Raw genomic sequence first — 18,604 nt, 5'->3', positions numbered from 1 at the left:
TACAAGTATTATATGTTATTTTTTCCATACAATATTATAATTATTTGTCTTAATGATATGAAACACTCAGAAGTTCACTAAATATATCACATTATTAACAGCTGCATCGCCTCCATGTGTAATAATAATAATAATAATAATAATAATAATAATAATAATAGTAATAATAATAATAATAATTCCTTCTGAAGCCGGTTATGAAGTTTTGGGTTAAATTTCAAGTTATGGGAAAGTAAAATATAATAAAAAATAATCATGAAAATATTTACAATTATATAAAGAAGAAAAAGAAGGAAAAGATAATGAAGAAAAAATAAAAAAAGGAAATACTGAAAACAAAAAGAAACAAGCAAATAAAGAAAAAGAAAACAAGAAAAGAAAGGGAAGAAAAAGAAAATGAGGAAAATTAAGAAAAATAAAACAAAAGGAGAAAAATAAAAAAAGAATTAAAGAAAAAGAACAAAGAAGAAAAAGTAAAGAAAAGGAAAACAAAGAAGAAACAACAAATAAACATACAATAAAATACAGGAATAAAATAAATTAATAAATAAAATACAAATATATGTAAACAAAATATAAGGTAGAAAATAACTTACTCGGGACACAAAAAGAGAATTGTGTTAGAGATAATACTTCACTCTCTCTCTCTCTCTCTCTCTCTCACTATTTATATACAGAAGACAATATCGACAGAACAAAGTCACTCTCTCTCTCTCTCTCTCTCTCTCTCTCTCTCTCACTATTTATATACAGAAGACAATATCGACAGAACAAAGTCTCTCTCTCTCTCTCTCTCTCTCTCTCTCTCTCACATACACACACACACACACACAGTTCTATGTCCATTACACAAACAAATAATAAGCCATATATATATATAAATGCCTATATACAAAACACACACAATTATGGGCAGTCACATATATTTGAATAGTATATATATATATATCACTGGGCATATATTTACGACAGAGTTCAGCTTGACGAGGAAATTATAAAAGGAAAGGAGGGGTAGGGAGGTACGTTTGTTCGAGTCTCTCTCTCTCTCTCTCTCTCTTGCAGTGGGTGATGGTAACATAACTCAACTTCCGCTAAATACTGTTTGGTTCATCACGACATTTTTTGCTGAACCTGAAATGAAGAGAAAGAAAAATCACATTATTATCATACAAAACCATTTCATGTATGAGGTATTTATGTGTGTGTGTGTGTGTGTGTGTGTGTTGGTCTCCCTGATATTAGTAACTTATATATATTTATGTGTACTATTTCTTTTATCTATGACACTGATGCATGGAAGGAATTAGAAGCAGAGGTGTTATTGGGGAAAGGAACATCCATAATAAGCTAATAATAATAATGGGTTAAATTAAGTCAGCCATAATAAGTTGAATGTAAGATATATGAAGAAAGGTTGACATGAGATGAAACTCAAAGCCTATGTCTTATTATTTTTTTCAACGTAAAGGAGGCAGTTCAAGGGGGCGGGGGGAACAAAAAACAAACAAAAAAAACACAAAAAAAAAACAAGCAGACAAACAAAACAAACCACTGCTCTATACTGCCATGAGATCAACACAATCCCCTTCAAAAATGTATAAAAAAACAGTAAAAATAAAATAGAAAAACAAAATTAAATCAAGAACAAACACACTCATACACTCACAGGGCATCGGTAGAGTCTGTGCCGGGAGAGCTCGATGGGTCGGCGAAATCCCTCCTTGCACTCGAGACACTGGAAGGGCTTGTTCGGGCTGTGGTGCTCTCGGAAATGCGACTGAAGCGAACTCTGCAGCTTGTACGAAGACTCACAGAACAGGCATGCGAACGGCTTCTCCGAGGTTGTCAATTCCGTGCAGGACGTATTCTGTAGTTTGATCCCCATTCGGTAGCGTGTCTCAGCCGTCCCTAGACCATTATCGTAGACCAGGACAGGCATGTGGTAGACTCGGACGTGCATTTTCAGGGCCAGGGCGCTCTCACACCTTATCCGGCAGTACATGCAACGGAAGACCTGCGCCCCGTTCTCTTCCTGTATGACGCCCACTTTGAGTTTTTCGTCGGGTGAGAAGAGCGGAGGGTCGGTATCGAAGACTATGTTTGGGGACGGTTGCTGTGCTTGTTTGGTGTTAGTGGTGGTGTTGTTTGTGGTGGTGGATGGTCGCTGTTGTTGTTGTTGGTGTTGCTGGTGGTGTGCGTGTTGTTGTTGCTGTTGTTGTTGTTGGCCTCCACCTCCTCCGCCGACGCCACCTCCGCCACTGCCGTCGTCATCCACATCAATGTCAGGTTCCACTTCCATGATCATTACGCTCTGTGGAGAAAGAGAGAAAGAGAGAGAGAAAAAGGTGTTAAAGTTTACGAGGAAAAATTTGCAACAGTACTTTATTAGGACAAGAAAATATGTTCCTGTTTTTTTTCAAGATTACATGCAAAGAAAAAAATAAATTAATGAAAATAATAAGCAAATAGATAAATAAATATAAGAATAATAGGTGGTTTGTCAAGCTTACCATGAAAAAAGCCTTATTGCACAAAGAAATAAATATGAAACAGCTTATTTTCTGATATCAAATTTACAAGCAGATTATCCATTTTGCATTCTACTATTATTATTATTTTATTATTTATTTATAACTTAAGAGATGATGATTTTAGAATTAGTGACTTCTTTCAATCCTTTCTTCTGTGTTAACCGTGTAGCAGCGACGGGCCAAATTTGTGCCATGATATAAACCCCCCAAAATAGATGATGCATAAACTGATCACAAATGCTTTGATATATATTTTGAAATGGTTTGTGTGAGTGATGATTTTTTTTCATTTTTCTCGCTTAGAGGGACCATTAAGAAACATGATCCCCGCTGCTACTGGGTTAAGAGATGATGATTTTAATATTACAGTGACTTCTTTTAATCCTTTCTTTCTGTGTGTTAAATTCATCAACTGCTTCACTCTGGCATGTCAATATAAGGAAAAGAAACTCAATACTTTCTTCACAAACATCTATTTATTCACGACATCAAGAGATCCAAACATATCACAGCTTTTGTACTAACACATTTCATACTGTGAGACTAGACGGGTGATGACTAACCTAACATTGGAAGAGAAACAACACGGACGTCACACTGACACAGACGGAAACACTCTTTTTTTCTTCTGTTTTCCGTCCTTTTCTTGATTTCACACTGACAGAAGGAAGTACAGTCCCTCAAATAGTACGGTTTCCAATAGTTTGGTTTCAGTTTTATGTGGATTTTCATAGATTTTTTTAGGATTTTTGAATTTCCCGATGAGCAGGAAATTTAAAAATCCTTAAAAGATCTTCTATGACAATCTGTATAAAATCGAAACCGTACTATTTGAGAGACGGCTGTACTCTCTCCTCTTCCCTTAACTCTTTCCTCCCATTTCTTACGTTCCATACTTACAAACAGATATATTGTCTCTTTCCTCTTTTCTTCCTTTTCCTCAATTTCATACTGACAGAAACGCTCTTTTTTCTTCTTGTTTTCCTTCCTTTCTCTTGATTTCACACTCGTTAATACAGGTGAAGATTCCGAGAGGTTCCGAGAGAGGACATTCGAGATATAAAAAGACATATATTTGATTCACCTTCAGAAAACAACAAAAAGTGATTAATGAGTGTGCGATTCTGTCACCTGAAACCACAAAAAATACAGGTGAAGGTTCTGGGATGTCCCGAGAGATGGCATTTGAGATATAAAAAGACATAGATATTTGATTCACCTTCAGAAAACAACAAAAAAAGTGATTAATGAGTGTGCGATTCTGTCACCTGAAACCACAAAAAATATAGGTGAGGGTTTTGAGAAGTTTCAAAAGAGGGCATTCATGATATTAAAAGACAGATAGATATTTAATTCACCTTCACAAAACAACAAAAACAATCACTGGGTGTGCGTTTCTGCGTTACTTCACATCACAATATACAGGAAAGGGTTTTGAGAGGTTCCGAGAGAGGGCATTTGACATATAAAAAGACAGATATATATTTAATTCACCCTCGGAAAACATCAACAAAATTAATGAGTGTGCGTTTCTGTGTCGCCTCCCACCACAAAATACAAACGCGGGTCCTGAGTGGTTCCGAGAGGGGGCATTTGACATATAAAAAGACAGATATTTACTTCACTCTTACAAAACATCAAGAAAATTATTGGGTGTGCGTTTCTGCGTCGCCGCCCACCACAAAATACAGGCGCGGATTCTCATTCACACCCTCCGGCAGAACGATGTAGACCTGAGACCTCTGTGCAGGGGTGGCGGCCTCACACACACCTCCCCCATTCACCCCTTCCATCCCCTCATCCTCCTCCCCTTCCTTCACCACCAAATACGCCTCGGAGATACCCACACCATCCGGGCATAGGGCATTGGGGAGGACCTCTATTGTGGGGCATTGGAGAGTAGGGACATCTTGGGTACTGGTGTCGATGGTGGTGTCGTTCGAGTCCTCCCCGATTACTGGTATGGTGATGATGTTACTGGTGTCTGTACTTGTATCGCTCGTGTCAGTGGTGATTGAGGTGTGTTGTGATGGACTGGGGAGGTTAGTCGAGAGTGACAGGGACAGTGGGGAGGGTAAAGTCTGGGTACAGGAGTCCACACATGCTGCAAACTCCCCCTCGTCAAATACAGAAGGTGGCGGAGCAGGAGGAGGAGGAGGTACAGCAGTCTTGGGTTTGGTTTTCAGTGGACGCAGATCTCCCTTCACAATCAGATGACGTAATTTCGTTTGCTGTATCCTCGCTGCTTCCTCCCTCGGGTGTGCCTTCTTGCGGTGGTCCCTTAACGCGCTGTGATGCCTGAAGGTCCCGGGGCAGTGCGTGCAGGCGAATGGGAGCTCGCCGTTATGCAGCCGTCGGTGAATCGTGTAATGGTGGCGTAGACTGAAACTACTACCACAGACCTCACAGATATAGTCCCTCGCCCCGGTGTGCCTAACCATGTGTTGGCGGAGCGTTGCAGGGCTGCGGAATGCTCTAGGGCACTTGGGGCATGTGTGCGGTCTCTCGCCGCTGTGTAGACGGAGGTGGCGGTGGAAGGAACTGTTCACGGAAAACTCCTGGGCGCAAATCGGGCACTGGTGTGGACGTTCGCCGGTGTGGGTGACGCGGTGCTTCTTGAGGTCACCTGCGCGTCGTGTGGTATAGGGGCAGATGTCGCAGGTATACGTGACCCCTGCCCCGACGCCATGACTTCCGACGTGGTATCTGAACCCAGCGGCGGATGAGAAACCACGCCCGCAGTACTCACACACGAACCTATACTGCGTTTTTTCGGGGGCAACTAAAGTAGAATTTGGGTTTACTGGGGGACTTTCCTTTGTCGCACCTCCCTCCCCTGGGCTTCCCTTAAGTGGACGCTTCCCTGGACGAACCTTAGAGCTGTTATTTAGGGCACTCAAGGCCTTTTCCGTAGGCTTCCTTTTCCTCTTACTTTTGGGGTGTGAGGCGATGGTCGGGTCATTAAACTCATCTGGTTGTTTACGTTTCCTCCCTCTCCCCTTTGGTTGTTTCTGTGGTTTCTTTGGGGTGAGTTTCAGTGGTGGTGGTGGTGAGCTAGTGGTGGCAGGTGGTGGTACAGGGGTTGGGAAAGCCTTCGGAACTGTGACCTCAAGTTTCGGCGCAAGTTTAAAATTCTTCCGTGTAAACTTTCCGAGCATTGTCACGTTTCCTGAATCCTGGGGAGCTTGGGGAGGGCATCTAGGGGGTGTCTGGGGTCTTGGGGAAGGGGGGCTGGGAGTGAGGAGTGGCGGGGATGTGAGTGGAGGATGAACGGATGATGTGGAAGAGGGAAAACTAACCTGATTCAACACATTACAATCCTTCACATTAAACAACGACACTCTTGCGCTAGAATGCGGAGGGAGAGGGAGCACTGAGAGGGATGCGTGGGGAGGTGGAGCAGCTATGGGGGGTGTGGATAGAGGTGGAGAGGTTAAACTAAGAACATGTGGAGTGGAGAGAGACGTGGATGGGGATGAAAGAGGGGACGGAGTGGTTAGTGTAGGGGAAGGAGAGGAGAGGAGAAGTGGAGGAGTGGATAGTATGAGTGGGGATGTGGAGAGGGATGTGGGTGAGGAGAGGGAGTGGGGGATGGAGAGGGAAGGGGAGGGGGAGGGGGTGGAGAGGTTCGGGATATGCGATTCCAAGCTGAGAGGTTCTGGCGATGGGCTTGTCAAAATCATCTCACCATCAACACTGTCACCATTGCAAAAATCACTATTCTTCAAACATTTCCGGGACTGAGTAAAAGATGGTGAGTTAATCTGCGAGTCACCATCACAAAAATCACTATTCTTCAAACATTTCCGGGACTGAGTAAAAGATGGTGAGTTAATCTGCGAGTCACCATCACAAAAATCACTATTCTTCATACATTTCCGGGACTGAGTAAAAGATGGTGAGTTAAAGTCACCATCACAAAAATCACTATTCTTCATACATTTCGGGACTGAGAAAGATGGTTTTTCCTGACTGAGTAAAGATGGTGAGTTAGTCACCATCACAAAATCACTATTCTTCAAACATTAGTCACCATCACAAAAATCACTATTCTTCATATATTTCCGGGACTGAGTAAAAGATGGTGAGTGAACAGCTAAGTCACTATCATCAAAATTGACACCATTCTTCACTATACATTTCTGAGTGAGGGATGGTGAGTGAATCTGCGAGTCACCATCACCAAAATCAACACTACTCTTCACTATACATTTCTGAGTGAGGGATGGTGAGTGAACAGCCAAGTCACCATTGCAAAACTCACTATTCTTCACACATTTCTGGGACTGAGTGAGCGATGATGAATGAACGGGCAAATCACCATTACAAAAATCAATACCATTCTTCACTATACAAGCTCTCTGCTCCTTATTGATTGATGGTGAATGAACAGGCAAATCACCATCACCAAAATCAATACCATTCTTCACTATACAAGCTCTCTGCTCCTTATTGATTGATGGTGAATGAATCGGCAAATCACCATCACCAAAATCAATACCATTCTTCACTATACAAGCTCTCTGCTCCTTATTGATTGATGGTGAATGAATCGGCAAGTCACTATCACCAAAATCGACACCATTCTTCACTATACATTTCGGGTTGTGACTGAGCAATGATGAGTTCACAGACAAGTCACCCTCACCATCAATCTCTGTGACTGTATCCATATCACCATCAGGGAAAGAGGAGGATAGTGAAGTCTTGTAATTTGTATCAGTAATGGAGGTTATTGAATCTATCCCACAATTAGAAGAGAGATTTTGCACCGTGCTTTCACCGATAGACACGGGAAGCATTGCGTCGATACTGGTGGGGGTGAAAATATGACCACTGATACTACTGGTGGATATAGGGAACTCCGGGTAACTGGTGGTGGATTGGTGGACTGTATTAGAAGTGACAGGTAGCATAGTTGTATTACTGGTGGCCATGTGAGATTCTGAGGTACTGGTGGTAGAGAAATCATGTCCGTTCATACTACTGGTGGAAATGGGTAATTCTGGGTAACTGGTGACTGACTGGTGGACTGTACTTGTGGATATGGGTGTCAGAGTCGCATTACTGGTGGACATATGAGATTCTGTGTTACTGGTGGTAGAGAAACTATGTCCATTTATACTACTGGTGGACATGGGTAATTCTGGGTAACTGGTGACTGACTGGTGGACTGTACTTGTGGATATGGGTGTCAGAGTCGCATTACTGGTGGACATATGAGATTCTGAGGTACTGGTGGTAGAGAAGTCATGTCCGTTCATACTACTGGTGGTCATAGGCAATTCTGGGTAACTGGTGACTGACTGGTGGACTGTACTGGTGGGGTTAGATAGCAAAGTCACATTACTGGTGGCCATATGAGATTCTGAGGTACTGGTGGTAGAGAAATCATGTCCGTTCATACAACTGGCGGTCATGGGCAATTCTGGGTAACTGGTGACTGACTGGTGGCTTATACTAGTGGGAATAGATACCAAAGTTGCATTACTGGTGGAGTTATGAGATTCTGAGGTACTGGTGGTAGAGAAATCATGTCTGTTCATAATACTGGTGGAAATGGGCAATTCTAAGCAACTGGTGACTGACTGGTGGACTGTACTAGTGGATATGGGTGTTAAAGTCCTATTACTGGTGGCCATAAGAGATTCTGAGGTACTGGTGGTAGAGAAACTATGTCCGTTCATACTACTGGTGGAAATGGGCAATTCTGGATAACTGGTGACTGACTGGTGGACTGAACTAGTGGATATGGGTATCAAAGTCCTGTTACTGGTGGCCATAAGAGATTCTGAGGTACTGGTGGTAGAGAAATCATGTCCGTTCATACTACTGGTGGAAATAGGCAATTCTGGGTAACTGGTAACTGACTGGTGGACTGTACTGGTGGATATGGGTGTCAATGTCCTATTACTGGTGGCCATATGAGATTCTGAAATACTGGTGGGGGTAAAACTATGTCCATTGATGTTACTGGTGGACAAGTGAGATTCTGGGTAACTTGTGACAGACTGGTGGACTGTGGAAGCTTGGGTCTGGTTACTGGTGGAGGTTTGAGATTCTGTGTTACTGGTGGAAGCTGGGGAGTGGATAACAGCATCAGTGGAGGGTATAGGAATTGGTGTACTATTAGGACAAACTACCCCATTAGAATCACCAATCATACCACCATTAAGAGTGTGGACAGAGGGTGATCTTTCAACTTCAATGACGGATATAGGAGTTGATGACCCATTATGAGAAACTACCCCATTAGAATCAGCTATCATATCCCCATTAAGAGTTGGAATTGAGGGTGTCCGTTCGACTTCAATGACGGATGTAGGAGTTGATGACCCATTATGAGAAACTACCCCATTAGAATCACCAATCATATCCCCATTAAGAGTTGGAATTGAGGGTGTCCGTTCGACTTCAATGACGGATATAGGAGTTGACGGCCCATTATGAGAAACTACCCCATTAGAATCAGCTATCATACCACCATTAAGAGTTGGAATTGAGGGTGAATTTTCGACTTCAATGACGGATGTAGAAATTGACGACCCCTTATGAGAAACTACCCCATTAGAATCAGCTATCATATCCCCATTAAGAGTTGGAATTGAGGGTGAATTTTCGACTTCAATGACGGATGTAGAAATTGACGACCCCTTATGAGAAACTACCCCATTAGAATCTACCATTGCACTACCATTCGGCATAAAAATAGAGGGTGTTTTTTCTACTTCATTGATGGTTAGAAGAGTTGACGTCCCCTTATGAGAACCTACCCCATTAGAATCTACCACTGTACTACCATTATGGGTGTGAATTGAAGCGTTTTTTTCTACTCCATTGATGGGTGTAGAATCTGATGACCCATTATGAAAAACTACACCATTAGAATCTATCACATCACCATTATGGGCATGAACGGAGTGTAGTTTCTCGACTCCACTTGTATGAAACGGTGTAACAGTTTTCGTCTTTCTAAGTGGAGTGGTCGGGGTAGCTCGTCCACACTCCACTTTCACTCCTCTGCTCCACACCCACATTCCACTATCATCCGGGTGTCTGTGGATGGCGAGGTTCATTCCGCAGCATCCACTTGTGTTCCGGAGGTGGGGCGAGGGGGTGAAGGTGCCGAGATACGCTAGACACACCTCGCAGGATAGAGTTAGGGATTTGGCACTCTTTCCTTGGTCCTCAAACACCTGGTGGATTTCTGGAGTTGTTGTTGTTGTTTTCTGATGATGTTCTTCTTTTTCTTGGTATTGTGGAATTGTTTTTCTATCCTCTTCCTGTTCCTCTCTTTCTTCTTCTTCTTCTTTTTGTGACTTCTTAAACAGCTGACGGATTTGTGTAGTTGTTTTTGTTTTCTTCCGATGTTCTTCTTCTTCTTAAACAGCTGACGGATTTGTGTAGTTGTTTTTGTTTTCTTCCGATGTTCTTCTTTTTTTCCTTGCTGCTTCTCAAATGCCTGTCTTTTTCTGGTTGTTCTTCTTTCCTCTTGTTCCTCTTCTTTTTCTTCTTGACATTTAAACACCTGATATCTTTGTTTAAGTCTCCTTCTTTCTACTTGATGTTCCTCTTCCTCTTCTTCTTGGCATTTAAACACCTGATATCTTTGTTTAATTCTCCTTCCTTCCTCTTGTTCCTCTTCTTCTTCTTCTTGGCATTTAAACACCTGATATCTTTGTTTAATTCTCCTTCCTTCCTCTTGTTCCTCTTCTTCTTCTTCTTGGCATTTAAACACTTGATATCTTTGTTTAATTATTCTTCTTTCCTCTTGTTCCTCTTCCTCTTCTTCTTGGCATTTCTCAAACCCATGATGTCTTTTCTTAGTCATTCTTCTTTCCTCTTGATGTTCCTCTTCCTCCTCTTCTTGGATGTTCTTATATACCTCTCCTCTTTCCTTGGTCTTTTTCTGCTCATTCTGGCACTCAAGATAAGGTTCGTCTCTTTCTTGGGAGTTCTTAAATACTTGTTCTCTTTTCTTCTCACTTTTCTCTTCATCAAAATAACTTTCTCTTCCTTCTCCTCTTTGGCAGTTTTCAATTACCACTTCTCTTTCCTTATACCGTCCCTTCTCTTCGTCAAAACAATCTCCTTGGCTGTTCTTAAATACTTCTTCCCTTTTCTCTTCATTAAAATATGCTTCTCCTCCTCCTCCTTCTCCTCTCTCACAGCTTTCATACAGATCAAGATACAGCTCATCATAGTAAAGTTCCTCTGAGTCACTATCATCATCGAATTCCACCTCACTTCCACGTAAAGTATAACGATCTTCCGCCACATCCGTTTCTAGTGTTCCGTGCCATCCATTCCGATCCTGGTGGTGGTGGTGGTGGTGATGGGACTTTGGTGGTGGAGTAACCTTGCTTAGCGCACCCCCACAGTCTCCGCCGCCCTGAAAGAAAACGGGCTGGGTCAGTTTTTGTGGGGGGGCTTAAGTAACTAGTCTTGTGTTTGTCTTGTCTCTCGGTGAAGGTAAACAAGCATTGTCTCCACCACCAAAGTCACGCACACACCTGTTTGTTGTACGCGAGATGTCTTTTTTTATAGTAAAGGAAGTGGCTTAGGGAAAATAATAATAACAAAGTAAGAATAAATATGATGGTTAAACAATGAACCCCCTTTTTTTGTGTGAATCTAAATTTGAAAGCAGTAATAGAAGAGATAGATAGATAGATATAAGGATGGATAGAGAAACAAAAGAGAAGACAAACAATACCCAGCAAACACGCAACAAAATCTTACCTTCATAAACGGAAAACTAAACAATCTTAAAAGGCATAAGATGAGGAAAAGGAAGAAAAAAAAGAAAAGGACAAAATAAAAATGGAAATCAACAATACAAAATAAGAAAAATAACTAACAAAACCAACCCAACAAACCAAATAATAAAAGGACAAAATAAAAACGGAAATCAACAATACAAAATAAGAAAAATAACTAACAAAACCAACCCAACAAACTAAATAATCTTCACAAGGAAAATCACAGAAGGGAAAAAGGAAAATAAACAGGAAAAAAACAACATCAACAACAACAACAACTCACCTCCAAATCATTATCGCTGCCCATGTCCTGTCCGTCCTCAGTCCTCCCTGGGCCTCTGCTGCTGCCCCTGCCCCGTCCAGCCTTGCCCCGCCCCCTCTGGTCCTCCACGCGCCCCTTCCACCCCTTGCCGCCGCTGCCCCGCCCCCGCCGCCGTGCCGAGGACTGGGACATCTGGATACAGCGCAGACACCTTGGCTTCAGCATCTAGGAGGAAGGGAGTTTGTTAGTGTTTCCTTCTTTTATCAACTCAATTTCTTAAGATAATAATGCTGTAGGTAGTGTCTCTCTCTCTCACTCCCTCTCTTGGATTGGTATTATAAGATTCGCTGTTTTTAAAGGTCAAAGAGGGGGTCAAAAGGGTTCTAATGAGTGTTTCTTTAGGTTCACAGTACAGAAGAAGGGTCACATTACCACCAAGGTCATAAAACTACTCCTGGAAATGCCCTAAACTCCTACAAAAGCCTTGATATGTGAACTTGGGCGACAAAATGTTTTAAAATACGACTCCTAGTTTTCTTTCTTTTGGCAAATTTTAAAGGAAATGCCCAAAAGTCCTATGAAAGCCTAGACAAATATGTGTTCTTGGGCGATGAAATGTTTTAAAATTCGACTCTTAGTTCCCTTTCTTTGGGCAAATTGTAAGACTCACTAAATGGACAGTCTAGCCTCCATGGTACAGTGGTTAGAGTGCCTAGCTACAAATTCACAGGCCTGGGTTCAAATCCTGGCCCCATGTGGTCAGCATACATCTCACCCAGCTGTTCATCCTCTCTTCTGGGCTGGGGGATAAATGGGTACCTGGGAAAACCTGGGGAAGGTAAACTGTGGTAACCCAGATGTCACACTGGCCCTGTCCTGAGGTGATGGGTTCTCCCCCACCATTTTTTTTTTTTTTTTACAGCAAAGGAAGCAGCTCAAGGGCAAAAAAGAGGAAACAATAATGAAAAAAATGCTCGCTACTCACTGCTCCTATAAAAAGCGTTCAGATGAGTGGCTGAAAGATAGGTCAATTTCGGGAGGAAGGGGCAAGGTGACAGATTTGAACACTAAGGCCGTGAGCAACTATAGTGTATGTAGCCAACTAAGAAACAGCTCAAGGAACCAATAATGAAAAGAATTTAAAAGCGTACAGAGGAGTGGCCGAAAGCTAGGTCAATTTCAGGAGGAGGGGCAAAGAAAACGAAGCAATAATAAAGAAAAAGCCCGCTACTCACTCCTATAAAAAGCATTCAGAGGAGTGGCCGAAAGCTAGGTCAATTTCAGGAGGAGGGGGCAATGTGACAGAGTTGAACACTAAGGCCGTGAGCAACTGTAGTGTATGTAGCCGACTATACCTCCTCATCCACCCTTATCATGTACCACCCCACCTGCCCCCACCATCTAACACCTCACCTTGTCCGTCCTCGGGTACTTGAGTCTGAGTCGCTGGATGGTCTCGAGGAACTTGGTGCGCACATCGGTCTTGGACTCTGTGAGGGTTTGCTGCAGCTCGTCAATGATGTCCAGCAGGTGGTAGCAGCTCTTACACACCACCTGGGGAGAGGGGAAGGTGGGGAAGAGGTGTTAAGGACTTGTATGTTACCTGGCGGAGAGGAATAAACCAGGTTCTTCTGTTCCTTCTTCCTGAACACAATTACTTTCATTCATGGATCTCAATAATAAGTGTAATAATTGATAATAATAGAAACAATCGTAACTAACAATACATCTTACGCCTACACTCCTTCCCACTTACACCTCCCCGCCTTACCTCAGAGTGTAGCCGCCCAGCCTCCAACTTGTAGCCCAGGACATCGGTTAAGAGGACGAGAAGCGGCGCGTGTGAGTGGTTCATCGACGATCGCACGCTCTCGAACGTCTTATCCGAGACCGAACTGCAGCAGACGAAACATAGCCGCCCTCTGTCTGCTGTCCCTACTGATGTTACTCCTCCTCCTCCTCCTGTTGCTCCTCCTCCTCCTCCGCTGCCTACTACGACTGCGTTTTCATCATCTCCCTGCTGGTGGTGGTGGTGGTGGTGCTGGTGGTGTAGCTGCGGTGGTGGTGGTGGTTGTAGTGCTTGTTGAAGGTTATCTCCCTGAAAAATATATAGAGGGGAAATTTTACGTTACCAGGCTACCAGTGAAGGGATATCCAGCACACCAATACCACATGGGAAACACTCCACTATCCACCACAGAGGCAGAGAAAGACCTGGGAGTGTATGTTACCAGGCTACCAGTGAAGGCCAAATCCGTGCCAATCGCAGCGGACGGGTTAAAGAATCAGAAAATGACTAAAATAACAATGAACAAAAACGCGGAATTGTAACCATATCCACACAAATTAAAAACAAATTAGTAAAAATATCATTTACCTTCATTAACCCAACACCTGTAATTTCTCACCTGTGGCTCTATCATGAAGGTGGGCGGCCCCGGTCCACCCCCCATAGGCACAGTGCCGTCGCCCCCGCCCCCCACGAAGGCTGGCGGCGGGGGAGGCTGTGGCGGGGCGAGGGCTTGTGGGGGGGTGGGGGTGTTGCCGGGGTGGGGCTGAGGGGGGGCGGGGGTGTTGCTGAACCCGTCATACACAACTTCAGGTGAGTGGGAAGGTCCGTCATCCCATTTCTCTGCCATTACCTGTAGAGAGAAAGGTCGTTAGGTACCTGTGTTGGGAGGGTCATTTCTCTTCTCCAAGCGTACATAGGCACAATGATTATAATGAGACCTTACCTTCCCCTTCCCTTCCTTAATGTTATATATGTTACCTTTACCTTTCCTTATCTGTCCCTTCCCTTCCTTTATGTTATGTTACCTTTCCTTACCTGTCCCTTCCCTTCCCTTCATTTACCTTTCCTTTCCCTTCCTTTATGTTATGTTACCTTTCCTTATCCTTCCCTTTCCCTTCCTTAATGTTATATATGTTACCTTTACCTTTCCTTACCTGTCCCTTCCCTTCCCTTCATTTACCTTTCCTTTCCCTTCCTTTATGTTATGTTACCTTTCCTTATCCTTCACTTTCCCTTCCTTAATGTTATATATGTTACCTTTATCTTTCCTTACCTGTCCCTTCCCTTCCCTTCCCTTCCTTTATGTTATGTTACCTTTCCTTATACTTCCGTTACCTCTCCCTTCCCTTCCCTTCCTTTATGTTGTTACCTTTCCTTCCCTTCCCTTACCTTGATTACTGTTCTCTTCCCTTACGTTGCTTACCTTTACCTTACCTTGTGTTAATTACCTTTACTTACCTTACATTAATTAACCACAAAACCCAATAAGCACACCTGTTCTCACCTGCCAGAGGAGCTTAAACCCAAACACCTATCCCTTACCTACCTGACCTTACTTTACCTACCTTTCCTTACCTGGCCTTACCTTGCCTAACCTGGCCTACCTGACCTTACCTTACCTAACCTAACCTGACCTTACCTTTCCTTACCTAACCTAACCTGACTTACCTTACCTAACCTGGCCTACCTTACCTAACCTGACCTTACCTTTCCTGACCTGCCTTACCTTATATAACCTGGCCTACCTTACCTAACCTGACCTTACCTTTCCTTACCTGGCCTTACCTTACCTTACCTAACCTGCCTTAACTAACCTGACCTTAACTTACCTAGCCTTACCTTACCTAACCTGACCTTACCTGGCCATTCCCAAAACACTAATTACCCACAAAAAACAATTACCACACCTGTCCTCACCTGCTAAATGACCTTAAACCCAAACACCAATCCCATTCAAGACAAACAAACGAACAAACACACAAAAATAAAACACCTAAAAAAACAATTAATTTCACGTTATTCAAAGGACTTCATCTCAAGAGCCCCGCAGCATCCCTCTTTAACCCCTTATTTCCCAGCCTCACAGGACTCCCCCGCTACTCTGCAGGATATGAAGGATTCCCAGATAATCCATGAAGTTAACTGCCAAAGGACATCACGCACCGAGCAGTAATTGAGGAGATATTGTCAAAAATGTCACCGCTGTCCCGCCGCTCCGACCCTCAGCAAGCGTCTTGTTTACAAAGATGGCGCGGCGCGGGAGGTTCAAATATGGGCAAAATTTCCGGTTTTTTATGTTTTTCTTTGTTTTTGCTGTCTTTATTCACTGTTTCCTTGTTTTTTCGGTATTTTCTTGATGTTTTTGTCCCTTTGCTGCTTTTGTGTATCTGTGTGGCTCGTAAAGATGGTGGAGAAAGGCGCAGGGGGTTCAAATCCTGGTTCATATGTGGTCAAATTTTCCGTTTTTTTATGTTTTTTCTTTGTTTTCTGTCTTTTTTTTATGATTTGTTTGTTTCTTTCGGTGTTTTCTTGATGGTTTTGTCCCTTTGCTGGTTTTGTGTATCTGTGTGGCTCGTAAAGATGGTGGAGAAAGGCGCGGGGGGTTCAATTGTGGTCAAATTTTCCGTTTTTTTATGTTTTTTCTTTGTTTTCTGTCTTTTTTATGGTTTGTTTGTTTCTTTCGGTGTTTTCTTGATGGTTTTGTCCCTTTGCTGGTTTTGTGTATCTGAATTGCTCGTAAAGATGGTGAAAAAATGCGCGGGAGGTTCAAATGTGGTTAAATTTTCCGTTTTTTTATGTTTTTTCTTTGTTTTCTGTCTTTCTTTATGGATTGTTTGTTTATTTCGGTGTTTTCTTGATGGTTTTGTCCCTTTGCTGGTTTTGTGTATTTGTCTGGGTCGTAAAGATGGTGAAAAAAGGCGCGGGAGGTTCAAATGTGTTAAAATTTTTCTTTATTTTTGTTCTAAGTCTTTGCTGTCTTTCTTTATGGTTTGTTTGTTTATTTCGGTGTTTTCTTGATGGTTTTGTCCCTTTGCTGGTTTTGTGTATCTGAATTGCTCGTAAAGATGGTGAAAAAATGCGCGGGAGGTTCAAATGTGTTAAAATTTTTCTTTATTTTTTTTCTTTGTTTTTGCTGTCTTTATTCATGGTTTGTTTGTTTATTTCGGTGTTTTCTTGATGGTTTTGTCCCTTTGGTGCTTTTGTGTACCTGTTCGGTTTGTAAGGATGGCGGAGAAAGGCGCGGGAGGTTCAAATGTGAGGGATTTTCTTAAAAATTTTGTTTACATTGTGTGGGTTCTCACCGAGAGGCGACCGTGGTGTAACGGTTAGCACGTACGCCCGGCAAGCGGAAGGTCCAGGGTTCGATCCCCGGGGAGGTGCCTGCCTTGTCTGGTGAGCCCCCTACCACTCCAACATACATGATTTACGGCAGGGATTCAGAATAGAGATAGATAGATAGTTTCATGCATAGATAGATTGATAGAGGAACAGGAGGAGGAGGAAGAGGAATAAGAAGAGAACGAGGAAATAAAGAAGAAATAATAATAATAATAATAATAATAATAAAAGTAATAACGATATCAACACGAAGAAATGAGAGGAAAAATGACATTCCTTTTCCAGTGTAGAGCGGATTAGGGCGGCTCCAATCTCTCTCTCTCTCTCTCTCTCTCTCTCTCTCTCTCTCTCTCTCTCAGGTGTTCTCATTCCCATGTTATGTAATGTAAGATAACAAATATATATAACCATTCTTTTTTTTTTTCTTTTTTTCTTTTTTTTTGCTTTATTTTCTTATCTATCTTTCTTTTTCTTATTTCTCTTTCGTCTTCCTTTTCTTTTCTTCTATTTTCTTATTTCTCCTTCTTTTCCTCCTTCCTTATTTGTCCTTTTCCTTCTTTTATACTTCTTGTTTTTTTTCTGTCTCCCATTTTTCGATTCTTCCTTTTTCTATCTTCGTTTTTAATTTCTCCTTTTTTATCCATTTCTCAATTTCCTATTTCTCCTTTTCGTTTTCTTTTCTTTTTCTTCTTCTTAATATTTCTCCTTTTTCTATCCCTTCTTTTTCTATTCCTTCTTTTTCAATTTCTCCTTTTTTTTCAATTTCTCCATTTTCTATTTTTCCTTTTTGGTTTTTCTTTCTCTATTTCGTCTTTCCTTTTCTATTTCTTCTTCTTAATATTTCTTCTTTTTCTATTCCTTCTTTTTCAATTTCTCCTTTTTTTCCATTTCTTAATTTTCTATTTCTCCTTTTCGGTTTTTCTTTCTCTATTTCTCCTTTCCTTTTCTATTTCTTCTTCTTAATATTTCTCCATTTTTTCTATTTCTCTTTATTTATATTTCTCCTTCTTCATTAATTAACAGAACACCGATATAATCATAGGCCTACGGGACCCTTCTCATCTGGGGGGGGGGGGGGGTGAACACTTCTATGCCTATATCAATAACACAAACCATTAAAACCATTTTCTCAAACACTTAAAAAAAAAAAACCCACCTTTCTCGAACCATCTCCTTACACCATCACGTCAGTTAGGTATGCACAGTGAGTCGCCCAGGTGTAAGATAACTAATTAACTTGATAAGGGCAGGTACACAACAGCACGTGGGAACAACCTCACCTGTGGGCGGCCGAAAAGGTATATGGGTAAATATATAGGTAGTAGGTAGAGGTAGGTCAAGGTAGATCAAGAGGAAGGGAACAGATAGGGTCGAAGAAGAAGGAAAGAAAGGGGAAGGAAAAAAGACTGAAAAAGTAAGTAGGTCAATAGATAGGTAGTAGGTCAAGGTAGGTCAAGTTAGGTCAAGTTAGGTCAAGGTAGGTCAAGAGGAAGGATAATGAAGAGAGTAACAGCAAACAATAACAACAAGAACTAGAGAAACAACAAACAATAACAACAAGAACTAGAATGAAAAAATAAGTAAAATGAGGAAGAAATAAAATGAGAAAAAAAACAAAACAAAAAAAAAAAAGAAATACAAACTTAAAAACCCAAACAAACCTCATAAGAAACATAACCATGGGAGGCGGTGGCAGAGTGGTCAGCGCGTCGACATGGTGAACCCGAGGACCTTAGTTCGAATCCCACCACCAGACACGGGCAATTTTCAGGCATCGCCGTGTGTCTGAAGGTTACCCACATACTGTCATCTATCCATCCATCTATCTATCTGTCTGTCTATTTGTCTATCTATCTATCTATCAATGTATCTATCTATCTAACAATGTATTTATCTATCTATCTATCTGTCTATCTAT

The 18,604-nt window shown here is 42.0% G+C and overlaps 1 protein-coding gene across 1 annotated transcript; it reads right to left on the bottom strand.

Annotated features, from left to right (window-relative positions):
* LOC127010033 (uncharacterized) lies at positions 1–15,585 on the bottom strand. The gene is made up of 7 exons (XM_050883749.1): positions 15,511–15,585; positions 13,964–14,197; positions 13,327–13,653; positions 12,969–13,109; positions 11,577–11,780; positions 1,667–2,311; positions 1–1,131 (listed from the first exon to the last, which is right to left on the bottom strand). The coding sequence occupies exons 2-7, from the start codon at positions 14,192–14,194 to the stop codon at positions 1,111–1,113; spliced, it is 1,569 nt and encodes a 522-aa protein (XP_050739706.1). The 5' UTR covers positions 14,195–14,197; positions 15,511–15,585; the 3' UTR covers positions 1–1,110.
* Positions 15,586–18,604: the final 3,019 nt, after the last annotated feature.

Source organism: Eriocheir sinensis, chromosome 42 (assembly GCF_024679095.1).
Source record: "Eriocheir sinensis breed Jianghai 21 chromosome 42, ASM2467909v1, whole genome shotgun sequence".
Classification (NCBI taxonomy): domain Eukaryota; kingdom Metazoa; phylum Arthropoda; class Malacostraca; order Decapoda; family Varunidae; genus Eriocheir; species Eriocheir sinensis.
This window is presented reverse-complemented; position numbering and strand designations above follow the sequence as displayed.

Coding starts and splice junctions, on each gene's coding strand:
- LOC127010033 (XM_050883749.1), bottom strand. CDS start 14,194: ATGGCAGAGAAATGGGATGACGGACCTTCCCACTCACCTGAAGTTGTG. Junction 11,781..12,968: donor AGTACCCGAGGACGGACAAG/GTGAGGTGTTAG, acceptor CCTTCCTCCTAG/ATGCTGAAGCCAAGGTGTCT. Junction 1,132..1,666: donor ACAGACTCTACCGATGCCCT/GTGAGTGTATGA, acceptor TCTTCATTTCAG/GTTCAGCAAAAAATGTCGTG.